General features: G+C 30.5%; 2 protein-coding genes across 3 annotated transcripts; one reads left to right on the plus strand and one right to left on the minus strand.

The window, feature by feature from the left end:
* Positions 1-3,634: 3,634 nt before the first annotated feature.
* Positions 3,635-8,073, minus strand: LOC140446155 (uncharacterized). Its single transcript, XM_072538684.1, has 3 exons — positions 7,842-8,073; positions 6,345-6,539; positions 3,635-4,772 (listed from the first exon to the last, which is right to left on the minus strand). Exons 1-3 carry the CDS (start codon positions 7,986-7,988, stop codon positions 4,389-4,391), a joined length of 726 nt encoding a protein of 241 aa, XP_072394785.1. The 5' UTR covers positions 7,989-8,073; the 3' UTR covers positions 3,635-4,388.
* Positions 8,074-10,117: 2,044 nt separating this feature from the next.
* Positions 10,118-18,718, plus strand: eEF5 (eukaryotic translation elongation factor 5). Of its 2 annotated transcripts, none has more exons than XM_072536567.1 (4): positions 10,118-10,273; positions 11,284-11,521; positions 14,329-14,567; positions 18,213-18,718. In XM_072536567.1, exons 2-4 carry the CDS (start codon positions 11,317-11,319, stop codon positions 18,252-18,254), a joined length of 486 nt encoding a protein of 161 aa, XP_072392668.1. In that variant the 5' UTR covers positions 10,118-10,273; positions 11,284-11,316; the 3' UTR covers positions 18,255-18,718. The 2 variants fall into 2 exon arrangements, with proteins under 2 accessions (XP_072392668.1, XP_072392669.1); XM_072536568.1 differs by lacking the exon at positions 10,118-10,273 and adding an exon at positions 10,464-10,617.
* Positions 18,719-22,442: the final 3,724 nt, after the last annotated feature.

Raw genomic sequence — 22,442 nt, forward strand, 5'->3', positions numbered from 1 at the left:
GAGCGATCAGTCGTTGGGCAAACTTCTTCTTCAAGTGCCATCTCCGCGGCGGAGGTCAGCAATCATGATAGCTATTCGGACTTTTGAGACGGGCAAACGTCGAGGAGCAAATGTAATTGTTTTTACAGTTGGTACAGTCGGTGGAATCATTTTTGAATATGGATTTCAAATCGCTATTAAAACATAAAATTCTAAGCGCACAAAGTCGAGACATAGTAAATGATGTACTAAATTTTATGAAATTAGAAACGGAGCGTAGTGAGCCATTAGTTCCTTTGTCACAAGTACACAAACGAGTTGCACAAGCAGTTGGTATTAATCTGGGTACGGTAAACAACATTGTGAAGGAAAGAAAAAATATTGAAAAGGGGGAAGTTTCGTCATTTGAGACAAAACAACTTCGAAAAAGCATTAGTGTCCTTAAGGCCGTTAATCGATACGATTGGGGAGCAGACCCGAAAATAAACTTATTATTTTACAGAGCATATACCAGATCAATTTTTCTATGGATCAGCGACAAAATCTCGTTTGATTAAATTGGATCGAATACAATCTAAAGCTTTAAAGTTAGTCCTAGGACCTCTCAAATCTACTACCACACCAGCCCTTTTGGCAGAATGTAACGAGCCACCTTTAAGACGTCTATTTTTGGCAGAAAAATTTATTCTTAAATGCCAGTTTAATAATCCAAACAGCTTATTACAAAAAATATCTTGTCTCTCTGTTGAAAATTTAACAAACAAATGGTGGGCAAATAAAAACTCTAGCTGTTGCTTTTTCGAATTTATCACAATTTTCATTAAATAGAGAAGGGATTCCATTCTTTGACTCCAATTATGATATAAGTACCATATGAATATAAACCTGCTGTAGTAATTCCTTCATCTATTTCAATTTTTCACGAAGATTTAGTAGTACAGAACAAGCTCGAAGACTGTAACCATTCTTGTAAACAAAAAGAGAAATCAAACGATTTCTACCTAGCGAAACCGAATTCAAATTTTTACCACTGTGCTTCCTAAAACTTGCGAAGCAAACAGCTTGATAAGTTACTCGGCAAGGGAATCTAAAATTGCATTCCACATGCCGTTCATCATGGTCAAAATTCGTAGTGAATTCAGTTTCTGGTACTCCAAACGGAGTAAAGTAATAAAACATAATGATGGTATTAGATTTTTGTTTTGATACAGGGCAGCGACAGCCGCTTATACGTATTTCGACCGCTCTGAGGAGACCTAAAGAGGTCGAATTACGTATAAGCGGCTGTCGCTGCCCTGTATCAAAACAAAAATCTAATACCGTCATTACATTTTTGTAAAATTTATACCTATGGCTCAAAATCGCCTGCTGGGGTTGGCTGTGAAATTTACAGACAATATTTAAGATTATTTTCAGTACAAATTAAAATCAGATTGCTCAATATTCACATCTGAATTGGTAGCCATTTTCAAGGCGTTGCGTTGGATTGGATAATTAATAGCACATTTTATATTTTAAACGATATTTAATTTATATTAACGTTGTATAGAATACAACGAGTTGCCCAAATGGGATTTAGTTTCAGCTAGGAAGAAACATGTTAGACTTAATTGGGAAATTGAATGGCAATCCTTTACTAACAGTAGCAAAAATACATACTGCAGTATATATCCAACTCTTCCATCTACTCCCCCAGGTGACAGAAACCCCATCTCTCGGAAAATTTATACTATGTACCTTTGTAGATGCCTTTTTGGACATGCTACAGTAAACGTCCACCTATATAAAATAAAACTTTCCGAAACTGATATACAGGTATGGAAATAATTTTTCGGAACATACGAATATCAATACAATAAGTAGATTTCTTGATTTGCAATTAACCAGTGTAAATTTCAAGATAACGTCGCGATGTGCCGTGTCTAATTCAATTTTTCGACTGGATATGCTGTACCCACTGAGTTCTCTGATTTGCAATTAACCAGTGTAAATTTCAAATATCAAGTCGGGATGTTTTAAAATGAATTTATTTGTTCGACTATAATCGACTTGTAATAAGGATTACAATGGAACAAATGAATTAATTTTAAAACATCGCGACGTTATAATATTTTAATTTACACTGGTTAATTACAAATCAGAGAACTCAGTGGGTACAGCATATCCAGTCGAACAATTGAATTAGACACGGCACATCGCGACGTTATCTTGAAATGTACACTGGTTAATTGCAAATCAAGAAATCTACTTATTGTATTGATATTCGTATGTTCCGAAAAATTATTTCCATACCTGTATGTGAATGTAATGGCAGTTATGACGACCTTAACCACTGGATGTTTCAAAGTCGGTATAATTAAGAAGCCATAAAATTTTTATTTCAAGCCATATCATAACAAAAAATCATACTACCGCAGAACGTTGCTTCTATTCTCTATTTAGGTAGTCGAAATCTAACTATTAGATCGATTTTATGGGAATTTGTCAAACGTACCAAACGGAAAATCTAAACTGCCTTTTTCAGTTTTGTGTGAATCCGAAATGGTAGGACGTTAGTTGTATTTCCCATTGTCTTTCCTTTATGTCATTTATATTTAACCGTTGCCTGTATTGTTTGTGTAAAAAAAGTCGGTATGTCGCATCTTGGCGTGAAGCGTTTGTTCCTGTTCAATATTTTTTGTATAGTCACCCAATAGTGTTTTAAAATGGGAAGATTAGGAAATTGAGTGAATGAACGAACGGTTAGGAAATTGTCGTGAATTTAAAGGAAGTGTAGGAGTTCATTGTTTTTACGTATTCAACCAATTGTCTGGCTAAATAGGTCTTGAACCACAGGCAAAAAAAAACTTCGAAAAAATTCAAGTTAGATGATGTTAATGTGAGAATATTTCTAAGACAAATTCACAATTGATATTTACAGGAAAAAAAAAAGCACCCACGCTCAAACGCTTACATCTACAATTTAAAGAAGATTTGCGGTTTGACGGTGGTAGAGAGTTTGCGTCTAAAAGTTACTTATGGAGCGACATACAATTCGAGAGCTAACAACAATTTTCTTGAGATATATTAAACATTACCGTGAGGAGGGTCGACCTATTATCTATATGGATGAAACATACATTCATTCTTCCCACAATAATCAACAAGCTTGGACCTATCACAGTAACAATGGATTACGAAAACCAGTGCCGAAAGGGTAACGATTAGTAATAGTTCATGCAGATACCAAACGCTTTGCTTATTTTTAAGTCAAAAACCAAGCCGATTTACCACCTCTAAAACAAGCCTGGTATTTTCCTAGTATTCGTTCTGCATATGGTGCCAAACGGTGACGTAGTACTGTGAAAAATATTTTATACGCTGCATTTAGAAGCGTAATTCTTCTGTGGTTAGTGCATTCAAAGATATCTCCTTTTTTGTGTATGGTGCAAAGTACTCTTAGTAATTCTTTAATAATAAAGTATATTTACAAATAATCTATAGTCTCGTGTTTGACACTTGTCTAATAGTGGTTTCTCCACGGGTGGAAGTAGTTTTTGTGGATAGGTGGCGCTGGGGTTTTCATTACGGAAAGACAGACAGAATAACCAAATTATAACATTGATGTGGGATGCGTTTTTAGGTGTTTTAGAAACTGGAAAAAAAAATTCGTGTAATGTAGTAGCTTTTTATTAGTCCTTTGAAATGTTTTAACGAGATAGTCAAACTTAATATTGGATGTCATTACAAAATATCAAATAACTTTAACAAAATTAACTTTTATAAAATAAAGATTATACTACTTATATACTACTACTACGTCCTATTTATAAATACTCATAACATTTATTTTTATAAATAAACAGTCCAAAATAAATAACCTTAAATCTAAAGTTAGTATCCAGTACAGTACTCATTAAACAAACTACCATATATTCATTTTCCCTACTAATTGTATTGCACGTTACCACAGACAAGATTGTATCTCCACATAAATAGCAAATTCTACTTTCTCTCACTTAATAATTTAAAATCTACAGTAGATATATACAAAAATCATAAATAATCGAATTCGAATGATTAGATCTGGATACGCGTGATTACAAGTTTGTAAAAAGATTCGGGGGCATTAATAGACATTAATCTAGCCTTCGACAGAACGCGTTCGTTAAGTGAAAACAAATTACTCTCAATTTTGAGATCTGTCATCCAACACATGACGACTGTCAAAATTACCAGCAAAAATAGCATGGTCGCAAAAAATAAGTGGTTTTTGAGTTTTTTGAAAAGTTGGAAAACGCCGAATATCGTTTAGTTATTAGAGCTTATGATTAGACAATTATATACAGTCATAAGAGCGTAGCTTAATAACCAATGAATAACGTGCAATAAAAGCGGCAGGAAAAATCCTACATGAATTTTACAAACATTTAGCTACTTTCTTCTGCAGCAGGTTTATTATGTACCCTAGTTTTATGCCTAATCAAAAACGATTCCTTCGCGAAAATTTTATGGCAATCATCACATCCAAACACTACCGAATTGTGAGTTTGTGTATGAATCATATATAAATTTTTGTTGTTGAACGTCATATTGCAAATTGCGCATGCAATTCCATTTGACGCAGCATGGCTCCACTTGTGTGCTATTAGGTAAGACTTAACAGAAAATTTTTTAAAGCATATGTCGCAGGCAAAGGGCCTTAAACCTGTATGTGCTCGCTTGTGAGTATTGAGACTAGATTTTTGGGTAAATCGTTTCTGACATAAATTACACTCGAAGGGCTTTTCTCCTGTGTGAGTACGCATGTGAACCTGAAAAGTTAGTAAGACTATATTATATATAAGAAAATATATTGATTTTGACATTATATTATATGGTGTTAAAAATATTTTCTTGTAACATGTTTTTCACTGAATTTATATATATATATATATATATATATATATATATATATATATATATATATATATATATATATATATATATATATATATATATATATATATATATATATAGCAATAAAATACAATGAATCGTAATAAACCACTATATATTTTTTTGACATTTCGATTTCCAATCTAAAAATCGTTTTCAAAACTGCTGATTTTTTTTAACTCCAATTAAAATTACAATCTATCTAAAAATAAAGAATAATAAATAATTTGTTTGTTTACATAGCGTGTAGGAGCCTCTTCCAATGGAGAGTTCCTTTTCTTTATTTAGCAACTGCAAGTGTTACTAATTTATTATGAATAGTTTAATTAAAAAGTATGTAAGTTAAAAGCAATAAAATAATAAAACACAATCACAACTACATATTACATAATTAAGGTAGAATTTAAAATACAGTTGGATTTGTTTAAACATTAAATCTGTTTGGTAGATCTTTTGGTTTAAAATGTTTCAGCCAACACACTTCATTATTATTGTCATTGAATAACTGCTTCGCGAGTTCATTGGGATGCACTTTTATCTATTCACCATATTTGATAGTGTAACTTGTTACAACTTCTTTTCTCGAAGGCACTTCCAGATCTTTTTCTATAGAGGAGGATGTAAGGAGCATTTGGAGCATTTACTATAGACCTTAACTGGAAACTTTAATCTGGAAGCGTTGGAGGATAGAAGATTAGAATTGCTAGTGGTGCTTCATAGCTGAATACGATATGTCCATATGGGCTTGAGGATCGCTTTGTATATAAGCAGTTTGATATCCATTGTTAATTTAGAGTTTCAACCAATCAACCAGTACATATGTCTAAATTAAATGCCCAGTTGTTTTCTTTTGGAAGATGTGCTTCTGCCAGGTTAGTCGTTTGTCAACATGGATACCTAAATATTTTGTGTCATTTGGCTTACTTAATTGCCTGCCATTGAGCGTTACTGGAGGGTATTCACCTCGTTTTATGTGTTGACTTGGTCTCATTTACTCTAATTCACCTTTTAGCCAAGTTTCTATTTTATTTAGGTTTTTTTGTAAATTTTCTGATTCCTTTGTGGGACAAAGCCAATGGCCAGTATTGCGGTGTAGTCTGCAAAAGTAGCAACTTCTGTGTTACTGCTGGTCCTAGTACGCTTCCTTATAAACATATATCATATACACAATAAACAAATATCTCAAACAATTATAAATACACTAATAATAGTCGCCTGCAATATGGGAAAAACTTTGTTGACAAAGTGGTTAATTTGACTTCTAAAATTATTGTGACACCAGGGCCGCAATTAGAGCATTGTGATTTATAAAAATATTAATAAAATTTCATTTTTCCTATTTCATTAGAACTTGGGTATTTATATACTTGAATCAACTGTAGATAAAAGAATTACCTGTATTTCACATAAAAAATTTAATAGACATTTTAATTAAAAGAAAATATTACCTCTAAATATGGTTTCCTACAAAAAGATGCATCACACTGTATGCACTGATAAGGTTTATTATTAGAATGCTTTTTCATATGTACATAGTAGCTAGATGCTGAAGACAAAACCTTGTCACAGACATTACATTTCTGCTGTTTACCTTTCCTTGAATCATTTAAATCAGTCTGGGATTCATTCTCAATATTATTAATCTAAAATGAATTCTATGTAAATAAAGTCATATAATGGAAATGTTCTCAAAATTAAAGCTTTGTAGCTGTAGAAAAGGCATTTGATAAAATCAAAAGAAAGAAATTGAATTAATACCTGAAGCAAAATCATATAATACAAATAGACTGACTGCTCCCATACAGTCACATTCGCCCAGTTGGACAGAGAAACTGACACAAAGTAGCCCATGCATCTCTTTCTAATGTGTCAGGTCTATCGACCATGTGGCCATTTAAGTCATGTGGTTGATAAACCTGTTAAATTAGAAAGAGATGCAGGGACTGCTTCGTATCAGTTTTCTCTGTCACACTGGAGGAAAGGGAATGTATTGTAGCACTCAGTCTATTTGTATTATATGTCTCTGATCTGAAGTAATTACAAATAGTGTGAGGTTAACCAATGGTATAACTTGGTTTCTAAGAGTGATTTTCCTTTGTTTAGCATTATAATAGATGAACTATATAAAAATAAAATAAAATCAAGGCATCCAACTTTTCTGACTGACAACTGGTTAGTAAGTAGATATTGGAACCTCTGTTAGAAGATATATAGGTAAAAGAGGACTTATATAAAATATTTTATAATTATGGAGAAAAAGGCATAAACATAAAACAGCGAGAAATACAAGTTCACAAAAAATCCAGTAAAAAGACAATATGGATTTAAAAAAAAAAGAAACAATAAGGCAAGACAAATAATTCCTGCAGTGTGACAGAGAAAACTGATACAAAGCAGTCCCTGCCTCTCTTTCTAATTTATCAGGTTTACATAAGAAATAGGTGAAACATCAAGAAAAATAAAATTAGAAACATTTTATTAAAACAATTATGGATATTAGAAATATATTACACTAACAAAAATATAAACACTTGGGATATTTAATAAACATTTGTACAAATGGAAGAGGCAGTTTAAAAAAATATGGGAATAGAAATTTAAAGAGACATATGAAATATATGCAACCATTACCAGATTATAGAAATAACTTCTGGGTATTGAGAACTGAAAAAACTAAAATTATTTAAAAAAAAATAGCATTTATTATTGGTAAATGAGAACAACTCTTTAAAACAATTTTTGAACTGTACCATAATATATTACAAAATTCAGAAGGATGAAGAACTTGCAATACATACTAAACTTTCTGAATAGAATAGGGGAGTTATGTCACTGAGAATTCATCTGTGGAATAATAGAGACATAGGGATACAGATATTATGATGTAGCTTCATTTATCTGGTACAGGTATATACATGCACTACATTTGCAATAAGCCTACTAACTATAGGTTTAACATCTTCATCTTGAAAACTATCATCAGATTGAGATGCAACTTTTTGCTGAAGCTGAAGAAATTCAAAACGTTCTACGTCCTCTTGATGCCTTATATCACTAAATATACTATGACAAAACAATTCTGGTCTATACATTTCGAATTCTTATCTATACTGTTTTTGGTTAATATTTAAATTTATTTTGATACTTTTAATAACTGACATTAAAAATGACAACATATATCAACATTTCTTGTTCTTTTTTTTATGGCCTTTAGTGAATCGTCACTCAGCTTTTGTATTATTCTTAATATAATATAAATTTAATCTTAAAAACAAGAATAAAAAGATTTTAGATTAAGCATAGAAAAAGAAACACTTGATACATTATCTGTGTTTTAGTCTGTGGATTTGGTGTTTTTATATAAAAATTACAAATTTTTATACAAAACTGTATACAAGGTCACAGAATAAATAACAATTGTTTATTAATCTGTGACAAGGTTATGTGTACGAATATTTTATAATAGACTAGAGAAACATAATAAGAGAACATAATAAGAAGCAATTATATTTTATTCTGTGCAGAGATATACTCGATTTACTTTATTTTTCTATTGCAGACGATTTATTTGATATTTTATATAAATATTCTAATTAAAAAACAAAACTTTTAAGCAACTAAAACATCTATTCTCTAGAATAAAAACCTTCTTTTATAAAAAACACTTTCTGGCTGCAGTATGATTGGATTATAACAGACTCTTTACAGGAAAAAAGAAGGAATACACTTTCAATATGTACATATAAAACTATATATTTCAAATTAGGAATATAAGTTAACTATATAATCGTTAAATAAATAAATAATCATTTACCTGTTAAAATTCCCTCGACAAATATTTTGATTTTATGTACACATAAAATTCAAAACATTACCGTTTCGTAAATTTGAATTTTGCGCTTTTGAGTAGGTTCAATCAAAACGGAACACGGATAGAATATCCAACGCTAACGTCAATGTCATTACCCTTGGTTTATAGTTTCGATTAACAATCGATATTTTTAATGATTTAACTATCTTATGGTTTAATTTTAACTTAAAACTTAATCAAAATACGTAACACAGGGTAATACCGAATGTGGTTAATCATGATCGTCGATAGCAGAGACATTAATTATTTGAAATACGTTAATAGTACACATTTTAATAATTACTATGTAAAAAAGTATTATGTGCAAATTAGGCTTGGTATATTTTAGAAAAGATGTTTTAACAATATGAAGTAATTTAGTTAAGTGTGTGTAATTTATAATTTACATAATATTGAAATTGTTATTCCTTAAAAAGTTTCAAACCACGTATTTCTTTATTATGGGGAGGGGAGGTCATAATAGTTTTGTTCGCGGAGATAGTCCCTGACTGGTTTCTGACTGATTCGCATGCGCAGTTCTGCTTTCAAGCGTTCGCGGTGTTAAAAATCCGGGACTTTGACAAAGAGTTCGATGTTCGCGGAGTGTTTCTAACTGGTTCATGATCAGTCCATTTGGTTCATGGATTAAAGTGTGGATTTTTAGTTAGCGCAAGCGCTATAGAAACTGTAAATTGTCAGATTTTTTTGGCCAATCGTTAGTGTTAATTGAATAGGTTAATACTAGCTAACCTATTATTTATTTTGTTAAGATTAAGATATGACAATAGAATCTTTACGTTCTTTATCTTTAAATAAATGTAACTAAAACTTCCATCTTTTTAGCGATATAAATAAAAAAGATTAAAAAGAAAGTATATTTTATTACATTATAAATATGGAACTAAAAACAGTAAACACATTTATCGGTATTAAGGAATTATTGTTATTTACAGATGAGCGATCATTTTACATCCAGCGATGAGGATTTAGAAGAAATTCTGGACGTTCAGGGTCATTGATATAAATTTCATCTCCATAGACATCGTTCTGTCTTACTACTACACTAGTACCAAAGAATATATATATTCTTTGCTAGTACCCTATTTTTTACTTACGCATTTTTGCAATATCGTCTTTAATATAAAATGTTGTCACACTTCTGTGTTCCCCCTTGTACATATAAACAAAAAAATTTGTTGATGTTTTGGGGTTAGAAACAATCAGAAACGTCCGGAAATCGTTCGCGGAGAATTGACTGTTGAAAACTAGTAACTAATCGCGCCAGCGCACAACATTAATCCCAAATCGGTCCGAAATTTATCCAAAACTAGTCAGGGACTGTCTCCGCGAACACAACTAATGATAATATCGATGTTTCGGGAAGTTAGTATCGAGAGTGAAGATTTCAACCATCGAATAGGTAATATCGATGAATTTCGCCCATCACTAAACCAAAACGGAACCGTTTATTTCTTGGGACGCATGCCCATTTTGCCTCTTTTGGATTAGTTTCCATCTTGATCACATGTGAGTACCGAATTTTTCTCTATTTATTAAGTAAATTCAAAATTAAAGGTAGTGTTTTGTAAAGTTTTTTAAAAGTGCCAATACCATGTATACTTTAATAGCATTAGCTTGTGTTTCTTTTGCGTACCTTCATAAAAAATAGATACAGGCACACACTGATTGTTTGACAGCCCATGATTTGGCTATATTCGCGCCATGTTGCATTAGATTATTAACAAATTTTGAATAGTTCATTACAAATCTTAAACAGTTTAGTACAGAATATAGTTGTTTGGTTTCTGCACAGTTTTGGGATAAGTGAGTGCCTCAGAAATTAGAGCTTCGTTGTGTAGTTCTTTGACTAGGTCAGTGCTAAGTTCCACATGGTTTTATGCCGCGTGGACACTAGAATAAGGCTTGTTTTTTTTAACATTTGCGAGATAAAAAATTAGTGTATCGACAAATAACAACTTAGTGCTGCTAAAACAGTTTCTCAATGAATGCTAATGTTATATTTACTGTGCATACTGTGAAAATCCACTGACAGAAAAAAAATTAAGAAAAGTATATATAATTATGAAAATCAAGTATATTATTTGCTATTTACTTTTGTTTTCGTAGCTCATCTTTGAAGGTGTGTACAACGATTATGTACACCTCAAAATAAGAATATTTTCAAACACATTGTATCCTTATAGAAGTTGTTTTTTGTGCCATCAGATATACTGGTGTAATTGTTGCGAATATAAAGTAAATCTAAAATAATTAAGAATGTTATTCTGGTTCTCCAGGATGGCCACCATTTGCATTTAAATTTTGGTTTATAAATTTTTTACAAATAATCCTAATATACATATTATTCTGAACAAAATTTCAAGAAATACAATAATTTTCACTGTTTGTACACATATGCTCAACACTTAGGCCTAAAGGAGAAATGAAATCTTAATTTGGAATATTTTGTGGATATCAAGTATATCTGAAAATAATCTGTCCATTTTGTAGTTTTCAAGTATGTTTTTCAATTACAGCTTGCAAGGTTGAAACAATAACTAATAGTAAAAATGGCAGATAATCTCGATGACTCACATTTTGAAACTGGAGACTCTGGAGCCTCTGCAACCTACCCTATGCAATGCTCAGCCCTACGTAAAAACGGTTTCGTAATGTTGAAGTCTAGACCATGTAAGATTGTTGAAATGTCCACATCCAAAACTGGTAAACACGGTCATGCTAAAGTCCACTTGGTTGGTATTGATATCTTCTCAGGTGAGTACTTTGTGTGTAATTTTTATGTATATTTTCAGTTTTATAGATTGTATTTATGCCCTTGCAAAAATATATTTATTTCATAATGTTTAAGTAAGTAAATCAGATCCAAAACTTAAGATATGTGTCTAGTATGTTTTGCATCTTTTTTATGTGGTCACACATTTAGTAATATGTATTTTTGGCATATCAGTCATTCGTTTATGATTCAGTTTGAAAATTATCCTTGTGAGCAAATATGTAAAAACTATAGCTTCACTGCACATATAAAACTAGACTAACACTTTTTGGAGAAATTTAGTTTATTATTTTAGACAGGCTTAATATTTTGTTATTTCAAGAAGTTGAGAATGTATCAAAAACCTCATTGTATAATAATCGAAATAGATATATGTTTACATATGAACACAGAGATGATATTAGTTTATTTATTAGAATACACAACTGTTTACAGTTTATTGTTAAATTTCCTGGGGTTTAGTTACAATATATTTTTTTGTAAAAAATATCAATTACTCATATGATTGAAATACAGAACTTTATCTTTGAATTAGAACCACTTACAAATTAACTGCAAATATGCAGATATTAGGTTTATTATTTTACTATTTGTGTTTAAATTATAATTGTCCAATGCTGAAAACTAGTCACAACTGGAAACACTGTAGCATTGATTCTTTAGTACTGTATTTAATGTGATGAAATAAAGGAACTTTCTTCAAAAATTTATCTCATCACCAAATATGTTTTTCTTTAAACTTTTCAGCTTTTGATTTTTTATTTTATTGTGTAAAATTATTTCTCATAGCATAGGTCATTTTTATAATTGTTTTTTCTTGTGAAATTTTATAATGATTTTACAAGAAATTTCTTTCGGTTTCACATTTTTTATCTAATCTGCTTCATTAATCATTTTCTTTTCAACTGAATCTTCTAATTGAAAAAATAATTAACATTCTTTAAGTTGATTAAATAAAGTAATTTTATCATAAAATGTAAAAACATTTTATGATAAGAGTGTTTTAAATATAAATTAAAAGTATTTTGTCTTGTACAAATTCTGTACTAAGTAAATTTCCATTATATCTGAAGTTAATTCAATTTTTAACTTTCTAATGTAATCCTGTTGATAATTTTAAACTCATGTTGCAAAAAGTTACATATCACACACAAACACTAATTATTCACTATCTGTTGACCTTTACAACTAAGTATTTAAAAATAACCAATACATTTGATAAAAAATAATCTTTTAACAGATAGCTAGTTGTTAGAACATGTCTCTGTGTTACCTGAGCATCAAAATATATTTATGTTTGGGTGTCAAAAGAGACAAACATCATATTCCAAATTTCCACAAGAACATGTGAGTCCATCATATGGTGTTTACTAAAATTTGGAGACAGACCTTGAACTTTTTCAAGTTGATTTTTAAAATTTTATTGACAATAGAATTATTTGTTGATTCAAGTGACTCATACAGGTGTCATCAAACTTTATCTCAAAATAGATAGTATTTGAACAAACATTTTATAAGTAATATAGTTGTTTGTGTATCATTTTTTAATTTTGTTTCATTATTCAGTTACCAATTATTTTTATTCATTACTAATATTGGCTTATCTATATTTTAAATAAAAGATAAGTCAAGGAGATTATTTTTTGTTGCAAATACTTGTCTTATATTTTTAAGATTATTTTATTGGCTGCAATATTTTCATTTACACCAGTTTTACTTCACCATCAGTTTAAATTGTTTTAAAATATTAGTGAGTTCATCAGTATGATGCTACCAATGGAGTATTAGTTTTAACTTTATTTTATTTATTTATGAGGTAAGCCAATACAGAGTTATGTTTTATGACCAATTTTTAAAAGTCTTAAAGATGTGAAATATTTTATTGTTAAAAAATATATGTCTTACAAAGCACATCTGCCCATTATACTTTAGAACTAAAATGTATGAGTTTTATCCTTAGAATAGGAATAATTACAACTAGCAAAGTGTTTTCAGCATCATATGGCATACAATCAACCATATATTTGATATTTTTTGATAGGTCTTAGAACAGAATAAGAAACAATTATTTTTTATTTTGTGGCCTTACTTCAAGGCAGGGCTTTTTGTGTGGTCCGCCTGGACACTTTTGTTTTTGTCAGGAGAATTTTGTGTGTCATTTTTTGGTAACGATATTTTGTTGTGCTGGTTTTTTAATCTTAATTAGGGCTTTCTTCAATACATACATAAAAAAAATCCAACATTTTTGGAGCACATAAACATTTAATATTGTTCTCTTATGTATTCAAGCCAAGTATTGACAATTATTATCATGTCGACTGTTTAGATTTCATGAAAATTCTGGATGGTCAACCAGTACAAAACAACCCCAATGTCATAACACCTGACAAGATATATTTTTTGTTGAAGAGTTAGCATTGTTTAAAAATAATGACAATCTTAAAATTATTTACCAAAGTTCACAATTACTTTAGTATATTGAAAATATCACTCAATAGATTATTGAAGTAAATGCCACTTACTCTATTATTATCACAGTTCTGAACTTGGTGCAACAATTCATAGGGATTTAGATACAATTGACTATAATATGAAGCAAGTTTTGAAAAACTTATTGAGTTTTAGAACAGAAAAACTTTTTCAAGAATGACATTTTTCACTAAAAATAAAATTTTTCCTCTTAACCACCCCATTCGTAGATATACTGTATGAATATATTTATAAAAATACCAAAATTATTTTGTTTTTAATGACAAAAATTGTTGACTAATAATGTTGTTTTGTGTAGGTAAAAAATATGAAGATATTTGTCCCTCTACACACAACATGGATGTACCTCACGTTAAACGTGAAGATTATCAGTTGACAGATATTTCTGATGATGACTATTTATCCCTTATGTCTGATAATGGCGAATTACGTGAAGATTTAAAAGTTCCAGATGGTGAAGTTGGAGCTCAAGTACGCTCAGAACATGCTGCTGGCAAGGATATATTATGTACTGTACTGAAGTCATGTGGTGAAGAAGTAAGTTTTATATATACATATATATTTGGTCAGTTAATAATACGTAATATAACAATCTCAGATTAAATATGCCAAAATATCGCAATCAAAACCATACCGTTTATAAATATCAGGTTAAGTTGCCTGTTTTTAGTTTAATACACATAATACAATTTTGCAGCTGTATATGATTAAAAAATGAACTAGACTCCTGTGAGTTGTGACATCTCAGTTTTTCAATCTTATGGGAATAATACCAACTAGAACAGGAAATAATAACATTAAAAATAAAATCTTAATCCTAATCTTAATCTGAATTTTAAGATTAAGATTTTATTTTTCCTAAATTTAATCTCAGGTTGAAAGTGATTCTTAATTTTTTTATATAAATATTAATAGAAAAGGTAGACGATAGTCAATCTTGTGGAAAGTTAAAAATAGTTTATTTTCTTTTATAAATTGAAAAATGATTATGTAAAGTGTTATTCAGAATGAGACCATTTGGCAGAAAAATAAGTAAAATAAAATAAATAATAAATTAAGGTTATTTGGTTGTTTGTCTAGTGGTCCCTGTGTTACCTGAATTTATATTCCATGTAAACTTGGGTGTCAAAAGGGACATACAGTAAAATCCAACTTTTCCACAAGCATATATGAAATTGATCATTTTGTGCTTACTAAGAATTGGATACACTAAAATATTAGATTTTATTAATATGATCATTTAATTTAATCACTTAACATATTTTTGCATGAAAGCCATTTTATGATTACAAGTAACTTTTGCTTGTATACTCTGCAAAAACAAAAGTTTGAATATTGTTACTTAGGCAGAGAAGAAAACAGGAGAAGCTCCCATGGAAACACATCACTCAATATACTTTTTAACTCTTTCTAAAATTGTCTTAATAATATGTTCAATGACAAGTTATAAAAACTTTTCTGAATTATTATTAATTTTTTTTTTTTGAAAAATGTAAATAATAAGATCAACATTAAATTGAAATGTCTAATAGTGTTTGAGCATGGACCAACTTAATGCATTAATATTTATAAATGTAGGCAATCATTGGCTCACAATATGACATGTGGTAATGAACCTGAATTATTCATTAGTTAAGATATGTGTGTCATCGTGTCAGTGATGGTTTAAAGCTGTTTTATGCAACCTTTGATCAATTTATAAATGAAAACAATTGTTTATCTTTATGTCACATTTTCTCTTATAAATAGACTGCCCCTAGAAGCATTCGAAATGTGGTATTACTGACATATTCTAAAATTGAGTAGTCATTGAGAAAAACACAGTCATTGGATGGACGTAAATATTTCTGCTATATAATGGATCTATATCTGAAGAGTGTATTTCTTCTATTATGTTATGTATTAAATAGTATGACTCAATAATAGTCAGTAATAACTTTTTTTTGATTTCCAATAACTATGGGTAAGATCAGATGTAAACAGTATATTGATTTTTTGGACTAAGTAGCTTTTTTTGAAACTTAATTCAGCTATATATAAAATTGGTAGCTAAAATCTTTCGATGATATTTTAGTGGAGTTTGAGCTACTTCAGCAAATAAGCAATCAATTGGTGTACTTTTTAAAGCCCCTAGGCATAGCCTTAGATACTTATTTACTATGTGATCCATTTTTCTAGTTGACTTTTTGAAGCTCGATCGTAAAAGAAACAACCATTGCTACATTTGGATTTGATCCCCATTTTGTTCCATACACTGACCGTAAGATGTTAATTCCTTTTTCTGTTTTTATGATTAGATAATCTGTGATTTGTCCATGTCTATTTATTTATCCAAATACATTCCTAGGTATTTTATGGATGCTCATATGCCTTTGTGTGCAGTATCCAATGTAATTTTGGTTGGAATATTTTTTCTTTTATTCATAAAAATATAGACTTCTTTTTTTTTCCTCGATAAGATTCTTTACCTAAAATACCCCAATTGGTTTAGTTATTTTGTTTACTTCATCAATACAATGATAGATTGGTGATTGAGGTCTGGGCCTTTTGATTGGATTTTTGTGAATAGTGTAGTTATGAGAGTATGGGGGTAGGCTGCAAAAACATATATCTTTAAATAGTTTTTTGCCTGAGGTATTCAGGGTATAATTGAAAATTTTGGATTGAATGATCTACTTTACACTGAAGATATTTATTGATTGGTTTTTCTGTGAATTTGGAGGATAAGTGTTCACTGTGACATTTGAAGTCTAGTTTTACAGTGACATTGTCCACCCATATGTCCGTAAGGATAGCAATTATAACATAATACTACTTTTTGTACAAATGTACAAATATAACCAAATATTTTGGTAAATTTTGTGCCCTAAAAGTCACAATGACATCATCATCATTTTGGCTTTACAACCCTGTGTGGGTCCTAGCCTCCCCAAGAATTTTTTTCCAGTCGTCCCTATCCATTGCCTTCCTCCGCCAAGCACATATTTCCATATTTCTCAGGTCACAATGACACTTTTACTTAAAACATAAACTGTAGTGCTATTTTCAACAGTTTTTCTTAGTGTTTTGACTTCTACTACTGTAACTTTACAAGGAAAATTGTAGTCTTTAATTTGATCCTTTATATCTCCAACTGAAATATCTTTATCAATATCTCTCAAAATCCCCTGGTGATGAATCATAAATTTGGGTATATAAGCCTCAAGTTTATGTTCGGTAAAACTTTTTGATTTATTTTGGTCTACTAGAAAATTAGCCCACTTAGATTCTCCAAAAACTACTGTTTTTCAATGTTTTCTGCCAAATCAATTCTCTTTATTTTATTGTCTAGTTCTGGCCAATTTTTTAACATTTCTCCAACCTTAATTGCATTAAACATGTATATTTTCAATTATGACCTGGAAAGCACCTGTATAATTTTGTAAATATTTATAGTTAATTCGAGTATTAATGGTAAATCAGAGGAGTTTTTGTTTGCCATTGATAAATTGTCTTTTTCAGGTGAACTATATTTACTTTTATCTATTTTATTGCCTTAATCGTTAAATTTCCGAAAAAATCTACATTACCTGATTGGTACTTACGTTTGGAATGCTATTATTATTTTTATTTATATTATCATTACTTTAAACCTCAGATGTCATCTCCATATGATTCTGTTCTTTGGAATGGAATTTGGAATTTCGTCAATGATGACAAAATGTGTTATCTAGGAAATCAGGAGGATGTACTCGGTCACAGATCTGCCATTATAACAGTTGCAATCTTGAAACAGGCTTTTTATTATTAGTCATCCACTATATTCTCCAGATTTGACCCCCAGCGATTACTACTATTTCCAAAACTAAAGAGTACTTATGTGGTAAAAGATTTTCTTTACATTATGCAGAAAATTAGTGGTTTGCAGAAGTCAAACTTGTCTTTCAAGAATCATTAGAAATGGTAAAACATAGATGGAAAGACTGTTCATCTCAATGAATATGTTACAAAATAAAATTGAAATAATTATCAACTTTTTGTTATGAGTTGGTCAGGGATGGAGCAAAGAGATCAGCATCACGTTTTAAGTCTTTTACAATAAATTATTAGATTATATTATATGGTTTTTGTTAGAAATATGCTTAATTAACTACTTTTATGCTGTAATAAACTGACAATTAACTTATTTTGTTTTTGTTTCAGGTCGTTATTGCAGTAAAAACAAATACTGCTCTTGATAAATAATAATAGCCGGTTGTAAGACAGCGGGGTCGAGAACGCAGGCGTCATCCTTTGTCTACTGGGGATCCCCGCTTTTATATTTTATGAATATATTTATCATATTGGACCATCAGTTATTAAACAAATATAAAGCTTATCTAACGCCCGACGCCCTGTCAACCGGCATCCGACGTTGATGTGGTGTAATTTTACATCTATCTGTAATTTGTTGGCAAAATTACTTGCAAAGCTACATTTTCGTTCAATAAATCGTAATTTAATTTTAATTCTTTGTAAATTTTTCTTTTTTATCAGTGATTACCAGCCATTTTTAGAACCACCTTTTTCTGTGAAACCCAGCTTTACTGGTCCCTGTATGATATTTGTGAGTTTTTGTTTTTTTTTACTACTAAATAAGTAAGAATTAGGTGATTCTAGACTCTTGTTGACATTTTTTTTTTGAAGTGAATAAACATAGCATTTTTAAAGACTTGTTTTGATATTGTTTAGACTAAGTTTTTATTGAATTACAAAACTTGATCAAAGTGAACCTATTCATGGTTTCTGCGCAATAATTTTTACTTGGAATTGGTTAAATATAAATTAAATATCCAATGATGCCTTTCATTGCCCGATCTTCCTCGATTTAATTTTTCTAGTTTTATTTATTAGAGACGGGCTGGTAACCGATTTTTGAAGTGGGGGGAGGGGTGGGGGTTAAGTACACAATGAAACAAAAAATACATTTTTATTTTAGACATTAGCATTTTTGAATTTGTCTACAAATTGACTCATCAAAATGATCCTTTGCTCAATATAATCTGAAATAAATATTCCCTCATGAGTGAAGAAATAAAATCTATGATTATTTTTCTAACAGTCTACATCTGTCTTATTGTCTCTATTATTTTTATTGCTAAAAAAATACGAATTTATCTGATTTAGAAACAAACGAACAAATGCAACATTTTTCAAGTTTCATATAAATAAAAACTGGCCAAATGTCTTCACAGATATCTGTATATATATATGTATATATATATATATATATATATATATATATATATATATATATATATATATATATATATATATATATATATATATATATAGGGTGAGTTGTTGAGTCCGACATCTGTCGATAATTCCATTATGGTATATCCAAATGAATATCCATATGAATATCCAAAAAACGTGCAAGCAATGATATTCTCCATACTTGGAAAATATGTGGAATTCTACAGGGTGATTAATAACTATGTGGTATAGCAAACGTACAAATTTTTATATGGGACACCCTATATATGTTTTCAAATTTGTATTCTCATAATTCTTGTTCTTACAGTATTGGGTTTTGCATTATTATACAGAGTATTTAACAAGTTGTTATGGCCATTTTTATTTTGAAATCCCTGTGAAATCAACACCATGTATATAAAGAAGTAATGCTTAAACAATTATCTATTTTATATAATAAAGTCAACAAGCATAGGGATTTCGAAATGAAAATGCTCATAACTTGTTAAATACTCTGTATAGTAATCCAAAATCCAATACAATAAGAATTATGAGAATACAAATTAATATATATATATATATATATATATATATATATATATATATATATATATATATATATATATATATATATATATATATATATATATATAGGGTGTCTCATTTAAAAAATTAAATGGAGCAAAAAAATATTTAACATGTCTTTCAATGAAAGAAAGGTAATATTATATACTTACTGAAGATTTATATGACGTAAGACAGGACCCAGCTCTTGTATGAATAGTCTCACAGTATTTTTATGGAAACAAAAAACTCCTTATCATCAAATTTTTTCGTTCTCATATATAGGTTCAGACGTTATTTAAAAAATATATTATTGTTTTATCATCATCAAAATGTTCCTCAAATTCGTGAAGGTCTATTTTGTCTATATAAAATGTAGATTTTGCCAAAAATAATAGTTCACTCACCCACAAAACGAAAATAGATAAGTTTATTTTATAAATGTAAGGTTAAAATCATTCAGTGTTAATCATTCAGAATTAGTAAGATTGCTCCAGGAACGTTTGATAGGTAAGAATGAGCTTAAAATCATAAAGAACCTTTATATGAATCAAGTGGCATCTGTAAGAGTAGAACTGGAATCTACAACATATTTCTCAATCGAAAAAGGTGTATGACAGGGTTGTGTTCTGTCACACCTCCCTTTTAATCTTTACTCTGAAACGATTTTAGATAGAGTCTTAAGTGACACTGAAGGTGGAATCAAAATCAACGGATAGACTATTAGTAATCTTCACTATGCTTAAATATAAGAGTAAACAATAAGAACATCCAAAAGGTCCTTAAGTTCAGATATCTCGGTAGTTGGATAACTGAAGATCTAGATCCAGACAGAGATACATAGCAGGATTGAGCAAGCCAGAACAGCATTTACTAATATGAGAACCTTGCTATGCAACAGCAGCCTTAACTTAACGCTTCGATATCGCTTTGTAAAATGTTATATTTACTCCATACTGCTATATGGTGTAGAAACTTGGACCATAAAGGCCAATGTGATGAACTGATTGGAGGCCTTTGAAATGTGGGTATTTAGAAAACTACTTAAAATTCCCTGGACAGATCACACAAATGTCGAAATATTAAATTGAATGGACAGAGAACGAGAATTGCTGCCAATAATAAAAAGAAGAAAAACTGCTTATCTGAGTCATATATTTCGAAATTCCAAGTACCAGTTCTTAAAGCTTATTATGGAAGGGAAGATAGAAGGAACACGGGGCATCTGAAGAAAGAAATACTCATGTCTTAAAAACATAGGGGATTATTCAAACCTCGATGCCCATGCACTCTTTAGAGCCACACAAGATCGAGAGGAGCATGCCAGAATTGTCGCCAACATCCACTAATTGGATAGGGCACCATAAGAAGAAGCAGGTTAAAATGGGTTGATTATCCTTAAACAGCTGTTAATAATACTACTTTTGGCTGGTTAAAGTTAATCGACTGTTTCTTGATCAAGTCTAATCAGGGATGAAAGTAACCAGCGCTGATTAAAGTTAACCGCATAAATCTGTTTAATTGGGGTTTAATCAAGACAGAAAATACCTGCCCATAATAGCTACATCTCAATAAATGGAATCAAGCTCAATAACCTGCGGTATGCAGATGATATAATAGTGTTTTCTAATACCATAGCAAAACTTAATGAACAAAATAACGGAAACAAGTAGAAAATATGGACTGGATATAAACACTAGCAAAACCAAGCTAATGATCATTAGCAAGGAAAACAACTGGAGCAAATCTGTATGTGAACCAAATGAGAATTGAACGTGTCTCACAATACAACTGCTTGGGAACTATACCCAAGAGATTAAATGTCGCATTGGAAGTCAAAAAGTGCATTCTTGACTATGAGCTCTGTGTTCAAGGGCCATGACCTCATCCTAGAAACAAAAACAAGGCTCCTTAAATGTTATGTGTACTCAGTGCTTCTGTACGGAGTAGAAACGTGGACATTGAAGGCGGAAACTCTATCAAAACTTTAAGCTTTTGAGCTATAGTTATACAGAAGAATCCTGAAGATACCATGGACAAAGTCACCAATGAAGAAGTACTGTGGAGGATGAACACAACTGCGGATTTGGTCAACATCGTGAAGGGCCGTAAGCTGCAGTACTTGGGACATATAATGAGAAATCAAGGCAGATACGAGCTACTTCAATGCATTTTGCAAGGTAAAATTGAAGGAAAAAGGGCCCCACAGGACGAAGAAGAATATCCTGGCTTGCTAACCTGAGAGCATGTTATAGAAAGACCTCAACACAGCTGTTTCGTATAGCAATCAACAAAGTGATCATAGCCAGAATGATCGCCAACGTTCGGAACGGACAGACACCCTAAGAAGAAAAATAGCAGTAGCATGTTCATTTTCAATCAATACATGGTCTGTTTGATCCGTAGGATATCCATGTTATTTATAAATATCTTTTCTGTCGAAATGTGTGCTCATACTTTCATATTGCTTCCCAATGCAAAATGAATAAATCGTTTACTGGTGTCATTCGAAATTACACGTTTACTTTTTATTCCAGTCACATTTTTGTATGATTTCTTGTTCTACTTTACAGTCATCTATTGCAATTTGTATACCATTTTGGTAAGCAACTTAGTATATATTTTTCTATC

The sequence above is a fragment of the Diabrotica undecimpunctata genome, chromosome 7 (assembly GCF_040954645.1).
Source record: "Diabrotica undecimpunctata isolate CICGRU chromosome 7, icDiaUnde3, whole genome shotgun sequence".
In the NCBI taxonomy this organism is placed as follows: domain Eukaryota; kingdom Metazoa; phylum Arthropoda; class Insecta; order Coleoptera; family Chrysomelidae; genus Diabrotica; species Diabrotica undecimpunctata.